Source organism: Doryrhamphus excisus, linkage group LG8 (assembly GCF_037039965.1).
Source record: "Doryrhamphus excisus strain RoL-2023G ecotype Guam linkage group LG8, RoL_Dexc_Guam_v1.1, whole genome shotgun sequence".
Taxonomy (NCBI): Eukaryota; Metazoa; Chordata; class Actinopteri; order Syngnathiformes; family Syngnathidae; genus Doryrhamphus; species Doryrhamphus excisus.
In genome coordinates, this window is record NC_136364.1 from 2175327 (window position 1) to 2195643 (window position 20317).

General features: G+C 43.7%; 1 protein-coding gene across 2 annotated transcripts in view; it reads right to left on the reverse strand.

Annotated features, from left to right (window-relative positions):
- cntn5 (contactin 5) overlaps positions 1 to 20317 on the reverse strand; it is an 87220-nt gene that overhangs the window by 30847 nt on the left and 36056 nt on the right. For both annotated transcript variants that reach the window (XM_058079846.2, XM_058079845.2), the window contains exons 6-11: positions 14960 to 15055; positions 12034 to 12237; positions 9931 to 10033; positions 5387 to 5568; positions 727 to 863; positions 506 to 635 (exon numbers count right to left, since the gene is read on the reverse strand). In XM_058079846.2, the coding sequence (XP_057935829.2) occupies positions 506 to 635; positions 727 to 863; positions 5387 to 5568; positions 9931 to 10033; positions 12034 to 12237; positions 14960 to 15055 (852 nt within the window). The remainder of the gene's footprint in view (positions 1 to 505; positions 636 to 726; positions 864 to 5386; positions 5569 to 9930; positions 10034 to 12033; positions 12238 to 14959; positions 15056 to 20317) is intronic.

Consider the following 20317-nt stretch of genomic DNA (forward strand, 5'->3'; position numbering starts at 1 on the left):
TTAGCAGTTAACATTTAGGAAGAAAACAACGGGAAAGGTTTTCCAAATGCCAGAAATTCCCCTTGAGAAAGGGCATGCCATGCTGACAGTAAATCAGAGTGTCCCTCAGGGGAAGGCAGAAGGGGATGGGTGTCCCAGCTGAGTCTCAGTATAGAAGATGACAAGGAGAAAAGGCTGCCTCTTGAGGGGGAAGAGCGGAGGATCCGGCCTTAGAGTCGCACGTGGACGCATGGTCTCGTGCTGGTGGACGTCCAAAAGCCACATCAGCTGATGCTTTTATGGCAAAACTCACAGAGTTAATGGACGCTTTGATCCCACCCAAGCTTTCTTTTAGCTTCCATTAGCGCTGATCTATACCTGCAAGTCACCCTGGCAATAACATGTCTGCAATATGGCATGAGCTCATCAGGTAATGAGATATTAGGTTTGTATAAGTAGAAGAAGAACCCAGTCAGCGGTGTGTTCAGGCCATCTGCCGTTTGTGTCATAAATCGATGGATCATACCTAAAATCTTGAGCTCAGCGTTGGAGTAAACGGCGCCGTATTTGTTTTCGGCCATGCACTGGTACATTCCCGAGTCCACAGGCTGCAGCTTGTGAATGGTCAGCTCGCCGTTCAGTATCTCTACTCGACCCTGAAACACACCACAGTGGATGCGGTGCTTATGGTGTTGATGATGATGATGGTGGTTTTCAGCACATGAAGGAAGGTTAAGACGCTCATACCTGCGATGTCAAGGGCACGCCATTGCGCAACCAGCGATAGGTGGGGCGGGGCCTCCCTGTGGCCTTGCACTCCCACTGCAGCTTCTCCCCGCTGTCCATGTGCGTGTCGTTAATCATCCTCACCCACTGGGGGAGCGCTGGACACAAAGCAGCGCAACACTCTAACACCCATGCACCTTCACGTGCTGCATGCCTGCTGCAACGCTGCACCTCTCATTATCATTACTATCATACATTCTCATTATTATCATACATTGTCATTATCATCATTATTATCATACATTATCATTATCATACAATATAATTATTATCATACACTGTCGTTATTATCATTAGTATCATACATTATCATTATCATACACTATCATTATCATCATATGCTATCATTATTATCATTATCAATTGCATTATCATTATTGTCAGTATTACATACATTGTCATTATTATTCATTCATTTTCTACCGCTTATCCTCACAAGGGTTGTGGGCATGCTGGAGCCTATCCCAGCTGTCTTTGGGCGAGAGGTGGGGTACACCCTGGACTGGTCGCCAGCCAATCACAGGGCACATATAGACAAACAACCATTCACACTCACATTCATACCTATGGACAATTTGGAGTCACCAATTAACCTAGCATGTTTTTGGAATGTGGGAGGAAACCGGAGTACCCGGAGAAAACCCATGCATGCACTGGGGGAACATGCAAAGGGTGGAATCGAACTCGGGTCTCTCGGGTACAATTAGGAGTGGCCAATGAAGCTAACATACGTACATGTTTTTAGAATGGGGGAGGATGAATGTAACTGGAAAAAAAAAACACGCATGCACGGGGAGAACATGCAAACTCCACACAGAGATGCCAAGCGGAGAATCCAAACCAGGTCTTCCGCATCTCCTGACTGTGTGGCCCAAATGCGAACCACTCTCCACCGTGCAACCATACACATTATTTTCATTATCACATACGTATATATTATCATTATTATCTTTAACACATCATTATCATACACTAGCATTATCAGACACTATCATTATCATCATTATCTACACAAGATGGAACAAGACAACATGTTAGCTCCATATCCAGTTTCTCATGCAGCTAGCAAGCTGTGAGTGTTCCCGCCATGATGATTGCAGGTGCTGCGAATGGTTAGCGTGCAGGCCACAAAGTTCAATTCCCACTCAGGCATGTTTGCATGTTCTCCCCGTGCGTGAGTTTTCACCTGGTACTCGGGTTTCCTCCCACATTCCAAAAACATGAATGGCGACCAGTCCAGGGTGTACCCTGCCTCTTGCCCAAAACAGCTGGGATAGACTCCAGCATACAGTGCATCCGGAAAGTATTCACAGCGCTTCACTTTTTCTACATTTTGTCATGTTACAGCCTCATTCCAAACTGAATTAAATTAATCTCTTACCTCAAAATTCTACACAAAATACTCCATTATGACAATGTGAAAAAAGGTTTTTTTGACATGTTTTGAATTTATTAAAAATAGAAAACAAAAAAATCACATTTACATAAGTATTCACAGCCTTTGCCATGAAGCTCAAACTTGAGCTCAGGTGCATCTTTTTTCCACTGATCATCCTTGACATCTTTCTACAGCTTAATTGGAGTCCACCTGCAGTAAATTCAGTTGATTGGACATGATTTGGAAATATAATAACTGTCTATATAAGGTCCCACAGTTGACTGTGCATGTCAGAGCACAAACACCAAGCATGAAGTCAAAAGAACTGTCTGTAGACCTGCGAGACAGGATTGTCTTGAGGCACAAATCTGGGGAAGGATACAGAAACATTTCTGCTGCTTTGAAGGTCCCAATGAGCACAGTGGCCTCCATTATTCGTAAATGGAAGACGTTTGGAACCACCAGGACTCTTCCTAGAGCTGGTCGGCCTTCTAAACTGAGCGATCGGGGAAGATGGGCCTTAGTCAGGGAGGTGACCAAGGCCCCGATGGTCACTCTGTCAGAGCTCCAGCATTCCTCTGTGGAGAGAGGAGAGCCTTCCAGAAGGACAACCATCTCTGCAGCAATCCACCAATCAGGCCTGTATGGTAGAGTGGCCAGACGAAAGCCACTCCTTAGTAAAAGGAACATGGCAGCCCATCTGGAATTTGCCAAAAAGCACCTGAATGACTCTCAGACCATGACAAAGAAAATTCTCTGGTCTGATGAGACAAAGATTGAACTCTTTGGTGTGAATGCCAGGCGCCATGTTTGGAGGAAACCAGGCACTGCTCATCACCAGGCCAATACCATCCCTACAGTGAAGCATGGTGGTGGCAGCATCATGCTGTGGGGATGTTTTTCAGCAGCAGGAACTGGCAGACTAGTCAGGATAGAAGGAAAAATGAATGCAGCAATATATAGAGATATCCTGGATGAAAACCTGCTCCGGAGCGCTCTTGACCTCAGTAGACTGGTCATGTACCTTGACCATATAGACAGTAGTCATTAGCACACAGCCAAGATCTCAAAAGATTGGCTTCAGAACCACTCCGTGAATGTCCTGGAGTGGCCCAGCCAGAGTCCAGACTTGAATCCGATCGAACATCTCTGGAGAGATCTGAAAATGGCTGTGCACAGACGTCTCCCATCCAACCTGATGGAGCTTGAGACTTATTGCAAAGAAGAATGGGCAAAACTGCCTAAAGATAGGTGTGCTAAACTTGTGGGATCATATTCAAAAAGACTTGAGGCTGTAATTGCTGCCAAAGGTGGATCAACAAAGTATTAAGCAAAGGCTGTGAATACTTATGTAAATGTGATTTTTTTTGTTTTCTATTTTTAATAAATTCAAAACATGTCAAAAAAACCTTTTTTCACATTGTCATAATGGAGTATTTTGTGTAGAATTTTGAGGTAAGAGATTAATTTAATACAGTTTGGAATGAGGCTGTAACATGACAAAATGTAGAAAAAGTGAAGCGCTGTGAATACTTATATAATATATAATACCGGGTGCACTGTATGGATGGATGAATGCAGGTGGGATGTAACAAACATCCTCTTTCTTCCGCTCCCTCTTCAGGGTTCTATGGTGGTGCTATGAGATTAGAAGATTTACAAGGGAATATTAATCAGGCACCATGTTTCTTTTAAACAACTATTTTAATCCTTCAAGGCCCTTTTCCTTGGTTGTGAGTTATGTTAATAAGGCAAAGGAGGACGTTGGGCTGTGGAAATGAAAGGAATGCAAATGAATGGAAAGAATGAAATGTCATTACCAAGCCAACCTGGTTAATCACTACATTTGCCTTCTGCTCCGTATAGACGTCATTGTGATTTCTTTTATTTCCACAGCCATTTGATTGTTTGCATGTGACATTGTGCTGTCATGTGACGGTCGCCCTCACTGTGATGCCTACAACCATCAGCTGACCTCCACTAGGTGACCTAATGTCATCAAGCGAGGCTGCCGCTTTGTCAGGAGGAAGCGTGTCCCGCCAGGCTGCAGCGCTGCATGAAGTTGGCCTTGCACATTCATTGTGAGGGTTGATTTCTTTACTTTTGCATCCAATTGAAAGTGCTTATTGGTGCATTTTCCTAGCAAAAGTTCAACCGCAATGTAAGCTCTGCATCCTAAATGAGATTTTGCAGTGAATAATACCATTGGATTGTTGGGTTTGTCATTTTAAAGTCATTTTACCCAGGAAAGGCTACCGTGCATAACATAATGGCTCATGACATCAGAGATATTTCTATGTATACTGATGTATGGTACGTTCAAAGCAGACCTATTATACTCATTTTCAGGCTTTTGTATAGAGTTATGGACTCCTACAGAGCAGCTACACACCATAACCTGCACAGAAAGCTTTCTAGATCTTCCAGACTCAAGCGTTTTTTCCTTGGGTTTCCTGCCTGCCGCCCAAACGGTCTGTGTAATTTACTCCCTCCCGGCCCTCTTCCAGGCACGCCTTCCGCCAAGCCGACTATGCTGTGATTGGTCACACTCGCCGTATGCGTACTCCATAATGCTACACACATTTTTGTCCAATTAATTACATGAAATAAACACATTGATGCTTACAGTTTGCTCTTCTGACTCTTCAACATGACCAAGGAATGTTGGAAAGGCGTCTGACTTCAGACACAGTTTTGCGGATGGTCCAGCTTTGTATTGGCCCACATTCAACAGTCCAGTGATGCTTGCCTCACACCCGAACAAACATTTCCCGGGAGCCATTGCCCGACATGCTAACACGGTGAACAGAGAGAAGCGGAGGGGGAGGGGGGTGCTGGGCATGCCCATATAAGGACGTCAACAAAAGGAAGAAGAGCATAGTATGTCCCCTTTCAAGGTTGGCTTTGGGATTTATGACAGGGTTGACCCTGGAACAGATGAATTCAGTTTTATCATTTTTTGAAATGCGCAGTCACTTCAACTCCTTCTTGAATATGATAGGTACTGTCCTTCACGAGTACTTTTAAATTGCCAAATGTCCAGAAAAGAACAAACCGTACAATAGGATGGATGTGATGCAGAATCTGTATCATCCGTCCTCTTTTCATTTCCCGAGGAATACAAGAAAAACACCTGCTGTGGTTGTTTTCTTATCTGTAATGATACCTCTATTTGGAATTGCAGTTTCTTAAGCTTGGCTTGTTTCCGAGTCGATCATTCATGAGGACCACAAAAAGACTCACTGTAGACCTGCAGATGTCCTTTGAAAGCCGCTCCTCCCCTGGGATTCTCCGCTTTGCACTCATAAGTCCCCGAGTCCTCCAGCTGGATGTTGGGGATCTCCAGAACCGCCTGGGACTTGCGAAGTCTCGCCTTTTTAGGGATGTTGCCATTGAGCTTTCGCCAGGTGATGGTTGGGACAGGACTGTCGGGAAAACCACAATAGAATCAGACAGCAGTGGGGACAAGGTGTGGCTCCCAACCACGCCAGTGACAGCACGGCATGAAGCACAGCTTGCTCATGCATGCTTAAAAAGGCGCCACACGTACGTAGCTTCACGTTTTCACTTTGATCAAACAAGCCTTTCTTTCAGCGGACGCTGGGAATATCGCTTTTGGCATCCAATCAACTGTAAAAGTACGTTTTATATTCTTTATGTTGGCTTTCTATAGCATCCACAGTCATGGCAAGGACAGCCTTTTCATCAGTTGACTTTCACATCACTTTTCTATTTTAACAACAGTAGAAGGAAATAAAACAATTTTGTATCCATTAACGTTTACTTTGAATACCCGAGCCATGCAAAAGGCTTGCCAGAGACCTCCGTGGTGTCGCAGCAGCCTCTCAGAGTGTGTGCCCGAATACAGAGCACCTTGCTGGGCCACAGCAGGTGGATCCTCCCCCCTCTATACTCTGGTTCTCCTGGTAGTAGTCATGTCATGATATTTTTATTTAACTTTTCTAATAAGTCGTTATTGGTATTATGTGAGCGTTGAGAAGCATAAAGATATGGGTCTGAAAAAAAGGATATGGTGCATGTCTCGTGTAAATGATGGATGTTTTCCACCAGCGGTTGGTGCACCTTCACATTTCCTGCTCTCGCCAAGCCTTCACATGGCGTTGTCGTACAACAGTGTGAGTGACACGGCGCTTAGCGAGCGACTCTGCACTCATCCATCATGTGCACGTCGGAAGGGGTGGGGTGTGAGTAAAGCAAGATGGATGACAAGGCTGGAATCTAAACTTATTAGCAAAGTGTGACAAGTTTTTGTTGCGTATCTTGGAAAGCTCCTCAGATAACAGGATGTCCGATGTGAACTTTCTGTCATTGATTTCTTTTCCCAGGTTAAGGTTAGCTCAAGTTAGCTCAAAATAAATGATGGATGGACTGTGACATGATGTCATCATGAATAATTAGCACTTCCAACAACGTAAAAGATCCAGCGTCCTGATTGGGCTCAATGATTGATATGAGGACTTCCTCTCGTCTGCTCTGATACCACCTCCATCTCCGCCTGAAGCAGCACCTAGCAGGAAATGCTTTTGTGAAAGTCATCAAGTGACGGGATCAGCTGCTGTTGCGTCTTTCCTGATGGAAGTGCTGTCCCACTGCGGCGATATCCGAGCGCCAACTCACCGTAATCACAGCAACTGATTGCAATCTAGGTAAACAGTGACAAGGTTTTTTGGGGCCATTTCTTTTAGATTAGAGACATTTAGTGACAGCCAGACATAAATTATTCATGCTGACTAATTATAAACATCATGGAGTGTGCCATGAAAGATAATTGGTGCAAAAAGCAAACCACTTTGCACTGAAGACAACTGGCAGGCAGTGTTTGTTTAGATGTTGTACAAATCAACAACAAATCGCTCCTTCATATAGAACTACGTACATTACCACAAAATAGGAGGGAAGAAAATCACTCTAAAGTTTCGGGCACTTACAAACTTCTTTGGCTCCATTTTGGCTTATTTTGCAGCCGTAATCAATAACTTGAGAGGAGAAACACTGAGATTTGAGTGCTAACTTTAGTAAGTGTGCTAACGTTAGTAATTGTGGTAACATTAGTAAATGTGCTAACATTAGTAAGGGTGCTAATATCAGTAATTGTGCTAACATTGATAAGTGTACTAACATTAGTAAGTATGTGTGTTAACTTTACTGAGCGAGCTAAGGTTACTAATTCTGCTAACATTAACATTAAGCGTGCTAACATTAATAAATGTGCTAACATTAGTCAAGAAGTGTGCTTATTTTAGTAATTATGCTAACATTAGTAAGTGTGCCAACATTACTAAGTGTCCTAACTTTAGTAAGTGTGCTAACATTAATAAGCAAATCTAATAACTTTACTAATTGTGTTAACATTAGTAAGTGTGCTAATATTAGCAAGGGTGCTAACGTTAGTAATTGTGCTAACATTAGCAAGGTACTAATATCAGTAATTGTGCTAACATTGATAAGTGTACTAACATTAGTAAGTATGTGTGCTAACTTTACTGAGCGAGCTAAGGTTCCTAATTCTGCTAACATTAATTAACATTAAGCGTGCTAACATTAATAAATGTGCTAACATTAGTCAACAAGTGTGCTTATTTTAGTAATTATGCTAACATTAGTAAGTGTGCCAACATTACTAAGTGTCCTAACTTTCGTAAGTGTGCTAACATTAATAAGCAAATCTAATAACTTTACTAATTGTGTTAACATTAGTAAGTGTGCTAATATTAGCAAGGGTGCTAACGTTAGTAATTGTGCTAACATTAGCAAGGTACTAATATCAGTAATTGTGCTAACATTGATAAGTGTACTAACATTAGTAAGTATGTGTGCTAACTTTACTGAGCGAGCTAAGGTTACTAATTCTGCTAACATTAATTAACATTAAGCGTGCTAACATTAATAAATGTGCTAACATTAGTCAACGAGTGTGCTTATTTTAGTAATTGTGCTAACATTAGTAAGTGTGCCAACATTACTAAGTGTCCTAACTTTAGTAAGTCTGCTAACATTAATAAGTATATCTACTAACTTTACTAATTGTGTTAACATTATTAAGTGTGCTAATATTAGCAAGGGTGCTAACATTAGTAATTGTGCTAACATTAATAGTTGTGCTTATTTTAGTAATTATGCTAACATTAGTAAGTGTGCCAACATTACTAAGTGTCCTAACTTTAGTAAGTGTGCTAACATTAATAAGCAAATCTAATAACTTTACTAATTGTGTTAACATTAGTAAGTGTGCTAATATTAGCAAGGGTGCTAACGTTAGTAATTGTGCTAACATTAGCAAGGTACTAATATCAGTAATTGTGCTAACATTGATAAGTGTACTAACATTAGTAAGTATGTGTGCTAACTTTACTGAGCGAGCTAAGGTTCCTAATTCTGCTAACATTAATTAACATTAAGCGTGCTAACATTAATAAATGTGCTAACATTAGTCAACAAGTGTGCTTATTTTAGTAATTATGCTAACATTAGTAAGTGTGCCAACATTACTAAGTGTCCTAACTTTCGTAAGTGTGCTAACATTAATAAGCAAATCTAATAACTTTACTAATTGTGTTAACATTAGTAAGTGTGCTAATATTAGCAAGGGTGCTAACGTTAGTAATTGTGCTAACATTAGCAAGGTACTAATATCAGTAATTGTGCTAACATTGATAAGTGTACTAACATTAGTAAGTATGTGTGCTAAATTTACTGAGCGAGCTAAGGTTACTAATTCTGCTAACATTAATTAACATTAAGCGTGCTAACATTAATAAATGTGCTGACATTAGTCAACGAGTGTGCTTATTTTAGTAATTGTGCTAACATTAGTAAGTGTGCCAACATTACTAAGTGTCCTAACTTTAGTAAGTCTGCTAACATTAATAAGTATATCTACTAACTTTACTAATTGTGTTAACATTAGTAAGTGTGCTAATATTAGCAAGGGTGCTAACATTAGTAATTGTGCTAACATTAATAAGTGTGCTAACTTTAGTAATTATGCTAACATTAGTAAGTGTGCTAACATTGATAAGTGTGCTAACATTAATAAGTATATCTGCGATCTTTACTAATTGTGTTTCAATTAGTAAGTGTGCTAATATTAGCAAGGGTGCTAACATTAGTAATAGTGCTAACATTAATAGTTGTGCTAACTTAAGTAATTATGCTAACATTAGTAAGTGTGCCAACATTACTAAGTGTGCTAACTTTAGTAAGTGTGCTAACATTAGTAAATGTGCCAACATTACTAAGTGTGCTAACTTAAGTAAGTGTGCTAACATTAGTAATTATGGTAACGTTAGTAGGTGTGCTCACGATCGTAAGTGAGTGTGCAAAGATTATTAAGTGTGCCAACATTAGCAAGTGTGCTATGTTAATAAGTGTGCTAAAATCAGCAAGCATGCTAACATCAGAAAGCGCGCTAACATCAGCAAGCGCGCTAACATCAGCAAGCGCGCTAACATCAGCAAGCGCGCTAACATCAGCAAGCGCGCTAACATCAGCAAGTGTGTAGTCAGTGCTTTGGGTCTGGATGGACTTTCCCTGCTGCCTATTTACTCTTCCAAAGAAATGTAGCGTGTGTCCTGCTGCTGCATCCATGCATACCAGCAATGCGAACATGAAACAAACATAAATTATGTGCATTCAGCCTCTCAATTATTATACATCCCTCAGGCCGGACCCCCGTACTCTTCCTCGTGATGACGATGATGTTCACACGCCGCCTGAAGGATTGATGTGATGTGAAGATGAGCAATATGTTCTTGTTGTTGACTTACTTCCCCAGCGCGAAGCACTCCAGTCTGACGGTGACACCTCTGGCAGCCAGCACAGATGTCGGGAAGTGCACCTCAATTTTGGGCTCGTATTCACCCATGACCCCTGAGAAAGGTTAGCAAAGAGGAAGTGCGGGATTACGGATATTGCTTTCTTTTGTTATTAGGCTGCAGAAGCGCAATGAGAGACGCTTCGAATACGCTCAACCTTTCATCCTGTTAGGATAACAAAACATTACACTCAGGACCAACTCCACTTTTATTGCCATGACTTTTAGGGACCTGCTGAGGCAGGCGTTGATTTCCTCGTCTTGCAGGGAAGGGGGAGGAGAAGCAGGAGGAAGTGACTGAAGTTTCCTTCTACTCACTTCCAAACTTTGAAGAGTGGATGTGTGAACACGTCCTGTCAACTTTAGCAGCAGATCCCATACTGGCCCATACTGGTGGGGCCTGGACTTCAAACATAAGTCCAGTACATGAACAGATGCTTCCAGTATGTGCTCACACATTGAAACATTTTCCATGTCTACAATGTCCTTGCATGATTTAGGGCTGTTTGCAGGACGCTCACTTCATGTCGACCGAGTTAGCGATGTCAAATGGCGGCAAAGGAGCACGCCATTAAGATGATGTACGAACACCCCCACAATACATGCGAGCATCACCGATTCACTCCACAACCTGGCGGTGCCCTGCACGCAGCGATAAGGCGCCATCAGTCGTGCTAAGTGGCGCAGTGACTAACAACCCTCCTTGACGCGCACCAGAGGACGCCGATATACCTTTTTTTAATTCCTCTGCCACATTCAGGGCGACATTTATACCCACTAGCCGCCACGTCATGTCCAACTCAGGGTGAAAAATACCTGGGATATAATTACCATCATCTGTCTTACTAAAGCTTATGAATATTCTACAAACATTATTCTTCACATGTCAAATACGGTAGATGGAATTTTACCAAATACACGGTTCAAATGCTCTCTGAAGTGAGAGCATCTGTACTTTTTAATGATGTATGTGTCATTACAGTAATCATTGGTACTGCGTCACAGCAGCTCCAGGAAGACAAGGCAAAGTAGAGTGGGGTTTGTGTTCGGAGCAGCTGGATGAAGAGGGACAGCGAAGGGTATTTTATTGTTTGTGTTTTGCTGTATTTTAGTTTCCATATATGATTTTTAGGTAGCAGTAATCCAAAACAGCCTCCACATGTTTAAAGCACGTACCCCAGATGGTACAACACATCAGATTGGACACATCAGTCCAGTCCAGACTGCTAAATTATATAGAATGCGTACAGTAGATGAACCCAAAGTGGCCCATGAATGAGTGAGCCCACCCTGGTGTAGCCTGGTGGTTGGACGTGGGATGCAAGCTGACAATCAATGGCGTCCAGCGGCGTGTAATGGAGCCCAGATGCTTGTTTTGATTAAGAGCCTTGGCTCGGGCTGACAACACACACACACACACACACAGGTTTGGGCCATGCACTGTGTAATCACATTGAGCGAGGCACAGATTGTGGCGTCTGATTGGTCGGTGCACGTGAGAGAAGGCCTCCGACACGTGGGGCGTCTGCTGTGAGGCGTGCCAAAGTCATTTTCGGTACTTTAGAGGCGCCACACACAATATGGCAGGCTGCACCAAGCACGCCCTGGCAGGATCCAGCCTGATTGTTTCGTGTTGGAGGCAGAAAGGAGAGGAAAATGACAACACCTGCACAACCCCAGGAGACCCAACAGCAGAGGAGTTTTATCTTGTCCCATTTGCAACAGAATGCTGGACTTCTTCTTTCACATGTCGCATTTGTACCCCACCAAATGGATAATAAATTCATAGTCACATATGCTCTGTATCCTAGGCAGTGGTTAAGGATGTATTGCAAAAACAGCAATCAAAGATGCTCTATATGTTTTTAAGGACCTTGCTGGTCAAAGATCCTCTCCATATGACAGCATGGTGATAAGGCATGAAAGAGGCGATACGGAAGTCTATTCTACTGATAAAGCATCTCAATGAAACTGCCGCAGAGGCAGACTCCCACATGAAACCACAAGCTGCTGTTTGCTTACAACATTTAAGGCCCCCCCTGGAGTCGTGTCTTACCGTCTGTCTTGAGGGTGAGCGGCGTGGGCGGGCTGAGGACGCGGGCATTGGTGGCGGTGTTCTTGACCAGGCAGATGTAGCTGCCCACGTCAGAGGGCTGAACTTTGGAGATGTACAGGTTGCCCGTCACCTGCGAGACGAAGCGACGACTGTCCTCGGCCACAAAGGACGGGAACTCGTTGAACACCCAACCGTAGATGATCTCTGCAGACAGACAGAACATTAGGGACGGTGTGATGCTGGGATGCCAGATAGTCACATGACTCAATGTACTTTTATTCTCTCATTATGTGGCAAAGACATTCCACAGCCTTGGACTGTAAATGACTCAAGTAAATGTTCCAGCACACATAAAGACGCTGCTAGAAGACAATAACACTTGAAGAAAGTCATCAGTGGACTGTTCATCAGCCTCCAATCAGCCAGCGTGGTTTCAACAGAGACAGAATATCCTAAATAACGTCAAATAAAAAGCTAGAATTTCATTTAGATCATGTTTACTGAAATAAGTATTTCATCCCCTGCTGAGCAGAGCAATTATGTGTATGAGTCTGTCACTTTTAAAAAAGCACTTCTCATCTCAACTCCGGATGAGGACAAAAGACACACCACCACCAAGGGAAAGACCAAAGAGCTGAGCCTGGCAGGCTCATGCAGGACTTCACCTGGTGGGTTTAGGATGATTGGTAAAAAGGCTGAGGGAGCGGCACTGTGACGACGAGGTGCGTGATGATGTCAAGGGAGTCGGGAGCACAAAGTCCGCTAGAAAAGCATCAGTAAGAGACTTTGCCTGCAATAGATTGAGATCCTGCAGTGCCCACAAGAAGATGATCTCACAAGGATTCTCATTCAGAACCCAAAAAAATTATTGTGATGATAAAGAAATAAATGACTGATACAATGAAAATGAACTGGATCAACCTCCGTATCATGTCATGTAGCATGCATGGCAGCAAGAGGGTTCAAGTGCTTTGTCTCTGTGTCGGGTGTAGGCGGGGTCTGTCAGCATACACACACAGCAGTGCAGCAAAGGGAGCCTTGTGAGGAGCGATGCAAGGTCATGCAGTGGAAATTAGGAGGGAAAAATGAAAATGACAAAAGGCAAATGCGGCCTTGACATGAAAACACTTGGATGGCCTGATGTGGTCACATGACCGCAAAATGGAGCTCTCTCATCCGTCACTGGACTCAGCGGCTTATTTATCGACTAACGTTTTGTCTGTAGGTGCTACCTCGTCCATCAGCAGGGGATGGAATACATATTTCCCCACTCTATGCAACTCTTGGGAGGCTCGAGTTTCATACTTGTAGTGGAACATCACCCAAGGAAGGAAGCACAGGTGTTTGTTTTAGTCCTATAAGGCTTTGCATGGGAAATGATGAGTAGAGGATGATGAGGGATGATGGAAGAAGTGGCTAATGAAATGGATCAACATCCAAGAGAGCCTCCCCCCCTCTATGAAGGCATCCATCATCACGTGCAAGCAGAAGAGAAGGCACAGAGATTTCCCAGCCTAACAATATTTGCATGTGTTATCCGTCAGCGCAGAATAGGCCGGGAGTCATCGTGTCCCTTCAAAGTAAAACTATTAAAAAGGAATCAAAAAGTGCAGCGTCGGCGCCGATCACATCTCAAACACTTGAACTCCATTCAGTGGTGAAGCTTAACGAGGTGGCATTATGGTTTCATCTACTAAGAAGACTATTTGATAAGGCCAGAGATGGATTAGCACGCACACACATATGCACACACACACACATACACACACACACACACTTGTGCACATTTGCGTCTTTGTGCTTTGCGAGTAAATCCTGCTGCCACTGAGTGCAGTCACCGCCATAACGGAAGGTCATTGGCCACCTTGCTGATCAATATCTGTGCCAACACGACACAGCACTTTTTATGCAGACTCAGCGGGACACTTCATTAGGTACGCCTGCCTGTTCCTAATACTGTGACCAACTTATATTTAGCGACATACTGATCAGACAGCTGACAAAAACATGCATGACCATGAATCCCTCCGCCACAGTGAGACTATGGCATGATGGTTTAGTTTTGGTTGGCCAGGAATCAAATCTTCAAGAAGTAGTAAAATCACACAAATGACTAAGGAGCACACTAAATCTCCACATTTACTACTACTACGTGGATTACTACTAATCCGAGCAACCCGCAAACACACGTTTGCAACTCTGCATTCTGCACCAGTCGGTACTGATTAGCTTGAGAGGTTGTTGCGGTGGATGATGTGTGTGAGGCTAACACCATCGCATCCTTCCGATAAAAGCTTCCACAAGGGGGAATTTGAGCCTCATCAGCCACCTGAAGTGCCAGCACCATGGCGTTTGAAAACTACAAAATGCTTGCCTGAGACCTGTGTGGTGTCACAGCGGCTGCTCGGAGCGTGTGCCCGAATACAGTGTACCTTGCTGAGCCACAGCAGGTGGCTCCTCCCCTCTATACTCTGTGATTGAACGAGTTGAAAAGAACACTTTCATTTTTCTAAGAACGTGGAACTGAATGCAACGTACTTGTAAATAAAGAACTTGAACGTGAATTGACTCACACTGGTCCAGTCCAGTCCAATGACCTGACAAGAGACAAGAGATATCTGCACTACTGCTGCAACAGCATGTCATTATCACTGTCGCCATTTTACCAGTGGGCGGTGCAACCACATGAAGTATTGGACTTGCGTCATGCTGCTTCACCCACCAAGCATTGGGCACACTCAATCCAATGGAAACACCGGCCTTGTGCCGTCAGTCAAATGATGAAGATGAACACGCTTATGATTGTTTATGGGAAATGTAGACATCGTCTCCTTAGATTCCGGCAGTAAAATGTAACCTTTTTAGTGCAAATCACGTCCACATGCGCTGAAGAAACAAGTTTGAAAAGGTATTTGTAGAGGCAAACCTGGAGAATGAGGAGGTGGCGTGCACATCAGCACAACGCCTTGGCCTTCACGCACCGACACGCCGCCTCTGGTTTTCCCGCTGAACGCTCCGATATCTGCAACACAACAGGAAAGCACACTGATGCTAATGTGTCTTGGACTTGTGGTCACATGGTCCGACTGCATTCAAACACCCAAAGCCTTGGGACCAGGGTGTCCAAAGTCCAGCCCGGGGGCTGTTTGTGATTAGTTGTTAATAAAGACAATGTGAAGAATGGTAAAACACTTTCTGTATGCATGTCTTGGCACTTTAAGGTGTGGGAATGTAAATAAAGATCTTCTTCTCTTGCTGGTGATTGGACGAAACGCAACGTTTGCCATCTTGCTGTTTGGACCTTCATTTGCTGTTTGTCTACAATCACTTGATCCTGGAATGGGACTGCTAACAACGACCTCCGGCTGACCAACAGTTGATTGACAAGCGGCTGCCAAGCATCTCATAACTATAACTATTCTAACAGAAAGTTTTAATTTCTCTTCAGCATTGGTCTGAATAATAATAATAAGAAGAAGCAGCAGCAGGAGAAGAAGAACAGCCAGAATTGTATTCATAAAAATAAAAAGGAAAAAAGGCAGAGGCCTGGTTGCATATTATTATAATTATGTCTCAAAATTAATATTCATATTGTAATTATAATCAGATGAATTCATTCATTCATTAATTTTCTACCGCTTATCCATTCGAGGGTCGCGGGGGTGCTGGAGCCTATCCCAGCTGACTTCGGGCGAGAGGCGGAGTACATCCTGGACTGGTGGCCAGCCAATCACAGGGCACATATAGACAAACAACCATTCACACTCACATTCATACCTATGGACAATTTGGAGTCGCCAATTAACCTAGCATGTTTTTGGAATGTGGGAGGAAACCGGAGTACCCGGAGAAAACCCACGCATGCACGGGGAGAACATGCAAACTCCACACAGAGATGAGAATTTGTAGTATTTTCTATAATATAAGACATTTTTCTACAGAAAATATCTCATACCACCGGTAATTGATAAATACTTGACAATAAATGTCAAATGTTATAATGCCACATGTTGATGTTTTATGTGTCACTAATAGTGTTTTTTATCTCAAGCATTGGGGTATCACACTCTGTTCAGGGGTCATTGAATGCACCATGAAAAAGACTCCCATTCCATTCGTTGATGATTCATCTCCCATGACCAGTGATGGGTGGTTAGTAGTTATATGTTTCATGTATAAAGTGTGTAGATACGTGTATGTGACATATTTATTAGGGATTAAACCTGGAATTGTGTGGCGAGTACACTATCTACTCTATTGAGTATTGGGTTGGGGGGGCAGAGCCGTGTGTCAAAACCAGACATTTCTATTGGCGTATCAAGTACTTGTGGAGGTTTGCGATTGGGGATTTCCTGTATTCCAGGAGTGTTTGTGATGCCAAAAAGAAGAGTGTGGTGCATTCCACATTGAATGATTCCAATGGAAGGGAATAAAAAGCGCAGCAAAGCGTGCTTGAGTCGCTCCACGGTGAGACATTGATGTATTATGTAGACGAAGGCTGAGGATCAAGAGAAAACCCCCTCTGACGTTCCTTATAAGCTCATCAATATGCATGACCTTTTAATAATGCAGCAACGACGGCGCAGTCATTAAGGCGTCAACATATGTCTTTATGAATGTTTGAACGGCTGTGATGCAACCTGCAGCAAGCAGGTGCTCCATGCTAATTACCCATTCCGCCCTCAGCAGGAATCCAATCAGGAAGACTCGGGAGGGCATTGTTTTGGTTGGCTCCCATCAAAGACTTTCTTCATTGATTACCAATAGTTGCTGCACACCTGAGATGTGGAGGGAGAAGCTGGGGTTCAAGTCAAAGAAAAAGTGAGGATGATCTTCACTGAAGATTCCTCCTCACTAACTTTCAAATCCTTCCCCGAGCAACACGGCGGCCACTCGGCCAGCCTTCACCTGACGCAGCAAAATTCTGCCAGCCACCCATCCTTACCCACCCCTGCTCACCCTAACCCACTATAACCCACATTTACCCACCCTTACCCAACATAACTCACACTTACCCACCCTCACCCAGCATAACTCACACTTACCCACCCTCACCCAGCATAACCCACACTTACCCACTCTTACCCAGCATAACCCACATTTACCCACCCTTACCCAACATAACTCACACTTACCCACCCTCACCCAGCATACGTAACTCACACTTACCCACCCTCACCCAGCATAACCCACACTTACCCACTCTTACCCAGCATAACTCACACTTACCCACCCTTACCCAGCATAACCCACACTTACACAGCATAACCTACACTGACCCACCCTAACCCACCATATCCCACATTTACCCACCCTTACCCAGTATAACCCACACTTACACACCCGTACCCAGCATAACCCACACTTACCCAGCATAACCTACACTTACCCACCCTCACCCAGCATACCCACACTTACCCACCCTTGCCCAGCATAACCCACACTTACCCACCCTCACCGAGCATAACCCGCACTTACCCAGCATAACCCACCCTTACCCACCCTTACCCACCCTTACCCAGCATAACACACACTTATCCACCCTTACCCAGCATAACCCACACTTACCCACCCTTACCCAGCATAACCCACACTCACCCACCCTTACCCAGCATAACCCACACTCACCCACCCTTACCCAGCATAACTCACACTCACCCACGCTCACCCAGCATAACCCACACTCACCCACCCTTACCCAGCATAACTCACACTTACTCACTCTTACCCAGCATAACCCACACTTACTCACTCTTACCCAGCATAACCCACACTTACTCACTCTTACCCAGCATAACCCACACTTACTCACTCTTACCCAGCATAACCCACACTTACTCACTCTTACCCAGCATAACTCACACTTACTCACTCTTACCCAGCATAACTCACACTTACTCACTCTTACCCAGCATAACCCACACTTACTCACTCTTACCCAGCATAACCCACATTCACCCACCCTTAACCAGCATAACCCACCCTTACCCACCACAAACCACCCTTTCCCACCGTAACCCACCCTTAGCCCGTTGAGACCCAGCAGTCTCAAACGGGTCATGCACGACATCGCCTGCAGCCACAATTCCACTTCAGCCACTCTTTGAAAATGGACTTCCTACTCCTGCAAACAACCTTGGAACCAGAAAACAACTTCTTTCATCTCCATTAGCTGACGTAAATAGGAATAATACGCTCCACTGTAACATTTTTATATTGGTGGCCAACACACTGACAATAAATACACACAAAATACAACATCACCCTATGGAAACATTGGAGGTGCACAATGATCATGAGGCCAAAACGAGGGAATTATGACATCATTCCCATAAATCCCATTACATTAAAAATACCTCAGATAACCAATAATAAGACTCCAATGAGGAACACAGATCTTTTTCTATTCTGTGTTGTAAAGATATAAAAACAGGTAAAAAGAGGCAGCGAATGAATGCATCTCATGGGACACACCCATTGGGCCTATTCTTAGAGCTCCACAAAGCTCCAGCAAGGTTCTCTATCCATGCCGTGAGCATGTAGTAACAGTACAGTTACTACAGTGTACACTGTAGTACATTGATGATAGCACGTCACACTAGTAGTATTTAGCATAACATATTGTACTTCCTGGGTGCATTGATGTCCCATAGCAACATAGAAAGGAACGCTACACCGAGCCTTCAAAATAAAAGCTCCAATATAGCGTTAGCTTTGGCTAGTGGCCTGAGGCATTGCGGGCCAGTGTGTTCTGAAGCTAGTCACTGTGGCAAGGCGAGGTGTCACTACACCAGTAAGGTAGTTCTTGGGCGTATCAATATTCATAAGAATAACAACAATGTGCCTCATATGCTGCTCAAACAATGGACAAGGAGCGGAGTTGGAGGTGGAATAGGTGTGTCCCTTTTTATCTGTTTTTATATCTTTATAAGACACAGAAAAGGGAAGGACATGTGTTCATGTCTCACATAAGGACAGTGGATGATGGGTACAATAAAATAAAAACGTGCACTTTTCTTTGAAAGGTTTGCCTCCCATGCGTTAGAAAAGAGGACACGTTGTGTTCACTTCCAAGTACTCTTCAACCACTTTGGGAATGCAAAGTTGCCCTGCAGGAAAAAGAGCTTTTTAAGAAAAAACCTCCCTTCCCTTTTTCCCCCTCTGCGCATGTAGTTTGAGGCTAATTGAGCCATTTGTTTCCTGGGTCAGTCCTGCACAACACGCCAGACTGTGAACTTTCCCGCCACAGCTCACTGGGGTCCCGGTAGGATTGCCAATGAGGCCATTATGGTCATTGCTCGTAAAAACCAACAGTGCACTTTCCTGGCTTTGTGCTGCCTCAGCCTGTGATCTTGTTCTGGAGGCAGGCACGCACATTACTGGCGGCTTGCGGCGGCTTGTTTTGCTCTCATTCAGCATGCAGACGTGGCCGTGGAGGACACATCCTATGTTAACTCTGCGAGTGGACTCGCTCTGATGAAGCCAGGGGGAGCAGAAATGTCTGAAGCTTTGCTCTTTGTCTCCGAGACAAAGAAGCTAACGAAGCAAATCCCTTTGCTCCCTTCCATCTTTTTACACACCAGTCCATAAATCAATCGCATCTTTCTTCTTCTCCTGCATCTTCATACTACCACATTGTCTGCTCAGTCAAAGCTATACCATTTTTACTGCAGTGTTGATGTCAGAAAACAAAATACTCATTACTCCCTTCATTCTGACTAAATACACTCGTACCGGAAATTGCAAACAGTGCTCCGGACAGGAGAGTCCCCCAATTGCAGTCGTAACTGTAACAGGACAATGGGTTTTCAAATCCCAGCTGGCTTTGGAAGACTTTGAAGAGTGTCGAGAAAACAAAACACAATAGCTCTGGTCATCCATGGCTGACATGCAGAGTGCCCAATGACTGCATGGACACCGACTAAACACAACAACAATCACACTTGGGCTATGCACCAAAGCAGGATTTTAAAACAAACACCAGTTTCCATCTAAGGCTAGGGTTGGTTTTTACTAATTTTTACACATCCTAAAAATATAATTGATCGAAAACTAAAAAAATGTAAACATCTGCAATTATTTTACAAGAATAAAGTCACAATACTCAAAGAAAAAGCTGTGTTCTAAAGAGAAAAAGGTGTCATTTGCAGAGAATGACTTAGTCATTTTATGAGGTTAAGATTGAAGAAAAACACATTGGACTCTATTTTCATAGACCACCAGCCCTGCGCTGAACCTGCGTCCAATGACTGTGTGACCAGAGACTGAGAGGCTGACCAATGAC